This window comes from Pinus tabuliformis, chromosome 5_2 (genome assembly GCF_031772625.1).
Source record: "Pinus tabuliformis cultivar Carrire ecotype Pingquan chromosome 5_2, CPIR1, whole genome shotgun sequence".
In the NCBI taxonomy this organism is placed as follows: Eukaryota; Viridiplantae; Streptophyta; class Pinopsida; order Pinales; family Pinaceae; genus Pinus; species Pinus tabuliformis.
In genome coordinates, this window is record NC_142306.1 from 521894538 (window position 1) to 521903223 (window position 8686).

General features: G+C 41.5%; 1 protein-coding gene across 1 annotated transcript; it reads right to left on the bottom strand.

Annotated features, from left to right (window-relative positions):
- Positions 1-715: 715 nt before the first annotated feature.
- LOC149159985 (uncharacterized) lies at positions 716-4854 on the bottom strand. The gene is made up of 2 exons (XM_089434486.1): positions 3256-4854; positions 716-2473 (listed from the first exon to the last, which is right to left on the bottom strand). The coding sequence occupies exons 1-2, from the start codon at positions 4852-4854 to the stop codon at positions 716-718; spliced, it is 3357 nt and encodes a 1118-aa protein (XP_089290612.1).
- Positions 4855-8686: the final 3832 nt, after the last annotated feature.

Consider the following 8686-nt stretch of genomic DNA (forward strand, 5'->3'; position numbering starts at 1 on the left):
TATTGTTGAAGCAAAATAATGTGAGGATAATTTTCTTCTTGGCAGAATAAAGGTGCTTAATGCATATTTATTTTTGAAGGTTTAGTGGTTGTCAATGTTAATTTTATATTCATTTACGTATTTCTTTGTTGATGTTTTTTTGCAAAATTATGTTCAAGTAATTAGTGCTCTAGAAACAAATTTGCGAGCAATGCCAGGAATATCAGTTCTAGGACTTACATATGTACGATACGACAATGAGGAAAATTAAAATTGTTTTTCGTTTCATTTTTTTCCGAAGAAAAAAGCGAAACTTTTTATTAAGCATATAAAAAGTTACATTCTGTTAGAACTTTGAGCAGACCTGATGGCTCACATGATTGCTGTTTTGATCTTCTTGTAAGTAAGACAAACAAAAATCTCAGTCCTTTTTTGACTGATTGTGGATGATAAGATATGTCCTGATACTGCTGAAAATAAAACTGTCTAGACTTCCTCCCTTCAGGAGGCTTAAGTACAAATTATACTATGCATACTCTGGGGTCTCCTTCAGAGAAGGAAAACAACCCCTTACAAGACTGTAAATAAACCTTTGAGACAGCTGAAAATGTAAAAAATTTTTTTGAGTTTTCTGTTTGAAGTGCTCAAGAGAAAATTTACAAATATATAGAGAAAGCTGTAACAGAAAATCATTGTGCCCATGAAACTGCAGACAAAAAGAAAAGACGAGCCGCGTTCACTGTGGAGGAGCAAAAGGGGGCTGTTGTGAAGTGGATGACTGCCCCTGACTGATTTCTACTATTGACCAGCTGCCCATATCTTGCTGTAAACCAGCCTTAGAAAGCTGGTCTGCTTCCTCGTTTTTGTCCCTGTAAATGTGGCAGATGGTAAAACTGTTAAAAGATGACTTTAAAAACATAATTTCTTCTAAAAGTGTCTTCAGAATCTGGTTTTGACATGATGCATTCCCATTAACCCATTTTATGACATTCAGAGAGTCTCCGAAGATTTGAATTGTGAAGATGTTTCTTTGAAGTAACCAGCAAAGGAGAAGGCGCAAGGCAGACATCTCAGCATAATTATTTGTACCAGGTCCTAGCCCTACAGATGCTTTTAAAGAGTGATCAGGATTCAAGTGAATGCTCAGTCCTGCTCCAGCCTTGTTATTCTGGGATGCTCCGTCAAAATAGGCCCAAGGAATGCCCTCCAGGATAGTAACAGGCTTTTGATGATTTTGAGTATTTTTAGCTTCAGGGATCGGGATGGCAGAGTAAATGGCAGCACAATTAATGGCTGTGGCGGATGTGGGAGTGTCCTTGTCTTGAAACAAACTTTTGTTTCTCGCTAACCATACACCCCAAAAGAATATAAGAGGCAGATTTCTCATGTTTCCCTCCGGATAGTTCTGCCACCATTTCCTCCAAGCTTCTTCCAAAGGATCTAATCCCCACTGTACCTTTACATTGAGCAAGCGGGTTAACTCCTCCCATATTTTTAGAGAGACTGCACAAGATGTAAAGAGATGGCTTATTGATTCCTCTTCTAATTTGCATAAGGGGCACCTCCCTGGCCCAGCTAAGTATCTGGCTTGTAAAATGTCCCACGTTGGGACTTTTCTTTTTAGCATGCACCATAGGAAAATCCTGGCCTTAGCTGGGCATTTTAACTTCCATATGTTTTTCGACCACCAATCTGGTATTCCCCAACCTTTCTTTTTCATTAAGAAGGTATATCCATCTTTTGGGGAGTATTCACCTGTTTTCCCCTGCGCCCAAATCAGCAGATCAGGTTCGTTTTTAAGCCTGACATTTGAACGATGCAGTTCTTGGATGAAAGAAAACCATTCGTTCTTCCATCTGATGTTTATTCCTAATTCTTCATCATTTTTCCAAGCCTGACCCCATATGGTAGAGTGGCCTACTTTCTCCACCTGATTTAGAGTAAAAATTCCTTTACTATCAAGATGTCTGAGAAAGCCAGGTGACAAGGCAAAAGCTTCATTACAACCTACCCAGGGGTCCCTGCCAATTCTAATATGTCTTCCATCTCCCACTTTCCATGCCAAACCTTGTTCAATCACAGAGAAAGCCTCCACCGTGGCCTTCCAAATGACTGAGATATTCTTCTTTTTCTTTTCCTGGCTCCGAATCCAATCTTCCAAAGGAACTGGATCTATATACTTCCTTTTAACCACCCTTGTCCAAAGATTCTCCATCGAGATTAATCTCCAGCCTGATTTAGCTGCCAGGGAAAGACTGAACTCAGGGAGCCTTTTTATTCCCCATCCTCCCCATTCTTTTGGTCTAGCCAACTTATCCCATGCCACCCAGGGAAGAACGGAAGATTCTTTTGATCCTGCCCATAGAAATCTGCAGCAAATCCTTCTGATTTTCTCCATCACTCCTTTGGGGACCCAGGTTAAAGCTGCCCAGTATACTGGAATGGCTAACAATACAGATTTGATGAGGGTCAATCTGCCAGCTCTGGAGAGCCACTTGAAACTCCAATGAGAAATTCTGGCTTCTAGCTTTGCTATGAGCCAGTTCCAATCCTCTTTCTTATAAGCTGCCGGCTTTAGCCAAAACCCCAGATATTTGAAGGGGGAGTCCAGTGGTTGATGGTGGAAGGGAAAAAGATTAGCCATCATGGATCTTTCTCTTCTGTCAAAATCTGCCACACAAACTTGAGATTTCCTAGAGTTTATCTGCATTCCAGTAGCTTTCAGAAATAGATCGAAAATGCATTTTAACTCCTTAAGTTCATTATATGATCCATTAGTGAAAATCAAAATGTCATCAACAAAAAGCAGATGAGTGATGAAAAGATTAATTGCTACCTCTATACCTTTTACCTTCTCCTCTCTTCTAGCTTTGTGAATCAATCTACTTAGCCCTTCTGCCACTAGAAGAAACAAGAGAGGAGATAAAGGACAGCCTTGCCTAAGACCTCTTTGGCTTTTGAAAAAAGGGGAGGCTGCTCCATTGATCAGAACAACAAAACTGACATTTGTGATACAGCCCATTATCCAGCTGATGAAATAATAGTTGAAGACCAAACCCCTGTTAGCAACATCCGGAGATAGAGCCAGTTGATTTGGTCATATGCTTTGGAGAGATCTATTTTAAGAACCGCACCCTTCTTTTTCTTTTGTCTGACACTGTGAATTACCTCCTGGGCTACTCCAATGGCTTCATGAATTTGTCTTCCATCCAAAAAACCAAATTGTTCCATTGAGATGTTTCTTGACAGGATAGGAACAATTCTGATAGCTATCACCTTAGCAATGATTTTATAAATACAATTACACAAGGAGATCGGCCTGAAGTCTTCAAAGTTCTCCGGGTCATCCTTCTTTGGTATGAGAGCAATAAAAGTTGAATTAAAAGGCCTGTAGACTTCTCCTTTCTGTCTTGATTCTTCTACTACATCAGTGATTTCAGAGCCTATTAGGTCAAAGAAGGAGAGGAAGAGTTCAATAGTCCAGCCATCAGGTCCTGGACTTTTGTCTTTGGCCATATGTTTCATAGCTGCTTCAACCTCCTCCTTGGAAACAGGGATTGATAGCTCTTCTGCTTCTTCCTCCTCAACGAATCTTGGGAAGCATTGAGCTGTTCTAATGACTTCTGCTATGGTGGCCTCTCCCGGATCTGAGAAAATTTTCTGGAAATGTCTCTGTCCTAAACCAGAGAGATCTGAAAAAGAACTGGCCTCCCTTCCTTCTTCATCTTTAAGGCTCCAAATGGTATTTACAGATTTTCTTCCTTTTGCATAGTTGTGAAAAAAACTAGTATTTTCATCTCCTGATTTTAACCATATTGCCCTACTCTTAAGCCTCCATTCTTCTTCCTTGTCCAAGAGGATTTGGTTTTGAAGCTTCTCCAGATGAAGGATTCTGTCCTTTGAAGCCTGCGAGATATATCCATCTTCCTCAATGCTCTCCAAATTCTTCAACTCCTCCCTGATTCTAAACAGCTCTTCATTCTGTTTCAACTTCCTGTCCTTTGCCCAGGATATTGTCGCTTTCTTCAATCTTTTGAGATTCTCCATGAACAGGAAGCTTTTGTCCTCTCTTGCATTTCTGTCCGGATGGATCCACGTTTCCTTAAAAAGTTTATTGAAAGATGGATCTTGAAGCCATGAAGAATTGAATTTAAAGGGGGCAGGAGGCTTTGGGGGAGGGAAAGAGAGATCCAAAAAAATAGGGAAGTGATCTGAGTTGCCTACCTCCTCAACCCACTGCCTGAGAATAGGAGCTTTTGAGATTAGGTCCTCAGATAGAAGAAAACGATCTAATCTTTTGGCGATCTGATCCTCCCCTGCTCTTCTGTTCCTCCAGGTTGGCTTGAGTTTGATCGGGGAGGGATCTATGAGGTTGTTATCCAAGAGTAGATTGAGGAAGAAATCCGACAGAGGGTCTTCCCTGGCTGATGGACCCCATGCCTCTGCTCTTCCTATAGAGAAGTTTAGATCACCCCCCACAATCAACAGAGAAGACTTCATCAAAGATTTTGCCATCAAATCGACCCAGAATATCTCCCTTCCTTGACAAGGGCCATAAATGTTTACAATTGAAAGGGGATGGGAAAAATCAGGAGAAATAACCTCCATGCCCATAACTTGCTTCGTCCCCCATTGATTGATGACCTTAATTCGACCTTCTTTAAACCCAATTGCAAGACCCCCCGAATGGCCTGATGAATCTATTGCGGAAAAGTTCCATCCTGGCAGGAGAGCCTTTAGCATTGTTTCTACCTCGGTTCCTTTCCCCAAAGTTTCTTGAAGAAAAAGAATGTCAGCTTTTGAATTGAGGATCCAGTCTCTCAGGGCCAATTTTTTAGGTTTACTGGCCAAACCTCTACAGTTCCAGGAGGACATAATCATTTGATAACAAAATCAGGGGTCTGCACTGCTCTAAGAACCCCAGGGATAGAGTGTTGTTTTCCATCCGCTACATCCAACTTGGCTTTTAGTTTTGCCTTAGAAAGGTCTGATTTTCTACCTCTCTTGTTTTTGGCAGAAACCTGAGAGGTCGACTGTCCTAAGCCTCCAACTACATCGGGCAACCCAGACTTTCCTCCCATAGATCTAAGGTTATAGGGGCACGGGGTGTGAGGAACCGGGGGAGCAAGAGGGGGCCACATATCTTCACAATTCAAATCAAGAGACGGCATGGCAGCCGAAATAGAGTCTATATCAGGAGAGTTCTTTGCAGGTTCCATGATCTCGTTTATGCCTATGTTATGAGAGGGTTTGATTGAAGGCGAAATATGCATAGAAACTGAATCATGCTCAGGAATTTGAAGAGAAGAAAGAGGGGGACCTGAGCACATACCCTTTTCAGGATCGTTGAGAGGATTTTGTTCCGCGGATGCGACCTTAGCATTCTCCTCCTCTGCTTCCGCCGGATGCGTTTCAGGGATCTGTGCCGCCTCTTGGATATGGGGGTCTTCAGGCGCTGGCTCTTTCAGAGTCCCCTCAATCTCCATTTCTTCTGTTGTCTGCTTCGCCATACCTTCTTTCTCCTGAGGAGCTTGAGAGTGATTGAAAACTGGTTCTCTGAATACTGAGGTCCTCCGAAAACGTCTCCTTCTCCTGAACAGCAGGCAATCCTTAGCAAGGTGCCCATACTCATGACAGCGGTGGCACCTAAAGGGCAAGTGCTCGTAATCCAAGATCTGTTCGAACACATAATCTTTGTATTGCAAATTGATTTTTTGGGCAAGACCTCTGCTCGGATTTAGGCTCACCAGAATGCGGGCCATCGCTCTGTTCTTCGTCTCCAGAAATGACATATCTGCTTCCAAGAAGGATCCCAATCTGTTTCCGATGGCTTTAAACACAGCTTCTGTCCATAGAAATGAGGGGAGACCCGGGGCCCTCACCCATACCGGAAACACATCACTTTTCTCTTTGATAGCATCAAAAAGGGGACTCCATTTTTTCAGCAGAACCGGAATGTTCCCTATATTCCAGTTTCATTCAAGCACCCACTCTGCCGCCTCCTTATCCTCGAACCGGAACATGAACCACCCTTTAGCTAAGCATTGAGCCTCGAACCGAAGAGGTCTGTCAGAGACGAAACGTTGTTCTCCCCAAGCTTGAAGAAATTCCGACGAAAGTTTCTTACCTCTCGCCCTTCCGACTACGGTGCATTCTGCTACTTCTAGGGTTTCTTCTATAGAGACCTCCATACCTAGGACTAAGTTCCCTTCTAGCTCCTGAGATCCAATTGGCCATTGGGGTTTTCTTTTCTCCCCTTTTTCCTTAACTCTTCCTCAGAGGCCCTAGTTTCCTCGAGACCATCGATCCATTCTAGTTCCCCCTTAGTCATATCCAGAGGGAATTCTACCTTCGGCTCTGTCTGAACATGAGCAGAGAAAACGGGAGCGGGGTTCCCTGAGAAATGATGACCAGCCGATGCACCATCGAGACCTCCCCGCTCTCCCACTAGGCTGTCAGATTGACCTACAAAACCTCCTGCTAAGCTTTCTTTTGGAAAAGGGGATTCTCTTGGCAGAGAAACCCTAGAAAGCGGAGGAAACCCTCCAGAACCCCTTGTTATGCCGAAACCTGAAGAGAGCCCCAAATTTGCAATGTCTTCAAAGCCCTTTGAAGGAAAATTCCGGCTTGACACTGATTTACCCTTGATATCAGAAAAAAGAGCGCCTACTGTCGACCCATCCGCCGCAGTCTCCCTGTCCACCTGCTTGTAAGAAGCCTGGTTTCGAAGTCTAGTGGCTTCTCTGCCTGAATCCTTGCTTTGATGCTGAAGGGATGGTTTTACCTCCTGTGAAAAAGACTCCAGCCTCGACAACTCGTATGCTCCAAAATACTGCTCCACGTTTTGGACTGTGGGTTCCTTTCCCCACATTGAGAGAATATCTTCCAATTCCGGGTCCAGATCCACCAATTCGTTAGGGTTAACCATGGTTAGGGGAGCCGTTCCGAGAAAAGCGACAGCAAACAGTCAAGATGTCAAGCGCCCTTACCCTAATCTCTTGAAAACGGAAAAAAAACGGAAGTTCTGCAGCTTCAGCGATGATATTATCTCCTAACTAAGCGCTTAAGCCAAACGACACCAACCTCCAGCTGCCAGTCAACCGGGATAAGCTTTCCAGCGCCTGCACCTGTGCACGGAACCTGACTGCAGTCTTCCTACCCGTGACCTGAACGCGGTTCCGCCCATAACCCTCTACTCCAAACCCTATCCATACACGCATTATTGTTGAAAAGATCAAATTTCCTTTTTCAAAACCATATGTCTTCGTTTCATTAACAAATTTCATTTCTTTTGTAGTTATTTTATTCTTACAGAGGTTATTTTATTTCTTCCAAGAAGAATTTGGTCAGTTATAATGAATCTAGAAGAATGATTTCCCATTATATTATGGAAATAAATGGTAAAACCAATACTCAAGTTCCACAAGTTGTTTCACATCATCTCCAAGCTGGAATGGCATTTCTTAGAGAAAATGAAAGTGTTCCCTATAATTTTAGCGAACAAATGTTTGATGTGCATAAAAGCTTTCAGTTGAGGATTGATAGGCTGTGTGTTATGTATATGTTTCATATATGTAATTAATGTTATCCTCGTATACAAGTTATGAGATTGCACGAGAGTTCCATTTGTAAAGGATGAAACTGTGTGAAAGGTGAGCATCACTTTTCTCACTTTAACAACATGGATCAAAGTAAGTAGCCTGAGGTTCTAAAACTTTTGACATAATTTGAAGAGATGCTAATAACGCACATAAATCCAATATTGCAAGTGACACATGCTCATGGTGGTCAATATAAATATAGAAACCACATGATATGTTTTCCACAAGATATCTATTTAATTTCGAAGAAGCATCCATGACACGTTGAAGAACTAGATTTTTTTATTGTGAGAAAGTGAGGTGTTCAATATAAATACTGTGAATCTTAGGTGAAGAGACAACATGTGATGGATGCATTGTGTTATAAAATTGAAATGGACAAGTACTACAGGGATATGGAAATTGACATGGATCTAGTTGCTTCTCTCTCGGAAATACCTACTATTTTTTCTAACTGGCTACGATATGTTGATTGTCATGTTGATGATATATCTAGGATGGATACAAAGATTGCAAAATATGGGCCTAATTGTTTTCACTATCACCCCTCATCCTTTATTTCTCACTTGCCTAATGAATCGAGGGAAGTTGATCGAATCAAAATATTTATTGAGAATGCAAATAACACATCTGTTGAAGTAATAGATTGGAAAAATATTGCTACATCTCCAATTAATGAATATAATATTGAAGGACTACTAGATATGGTGTTCACCACTTTATTTCCTACATGTGTTGTTGATTGGTTGTATTCTCACATTTGCAATTTTCAGATGCACAAATATGGTTTTCATATATTGATATTTTATGATCAAATATTTGGTATCCATCCTCAGTTTCAATATTTCTTGTTCAACATGATTATGCGGCATTGTAGTCAGGGAAAAAATTCATTTTTTTGAAGAAAAATATTCATGAAAACATACCCGCAATTATTCGGGAGTTGTGTCAATCACTTTATAATTTTCCAAATAGTAAGTTGGATAAGAAATTAATGCATTTTGGATATTTTCTTAGGGGTACATCGGGTTATTGGATAAAGTGACGTCCTGAATTAAATAATATTATCAACCAGTTGGGGTGGCTTACTTTTTTTCTTTACATTG

What these genes read in the sequence shown, in the direction of transcription:
- LOC149159985 (XM_089434486.1), bottom strand. Translation starts at nt 4,854, where the DNA reads ATGTCCTCCTGGAACTGTAGAGGTTTGGCCAGTAAACCTAAAAAATTG. An exon ending in TTTATAAAATCATTGCTAAG is followed by an intron (nt 2,474 to 3,255) that starts GTGATAGCTATC and finishes TGGAGTTTCAAG; the next exon opens with TGGCTCTCCAGAGCTGGCAG.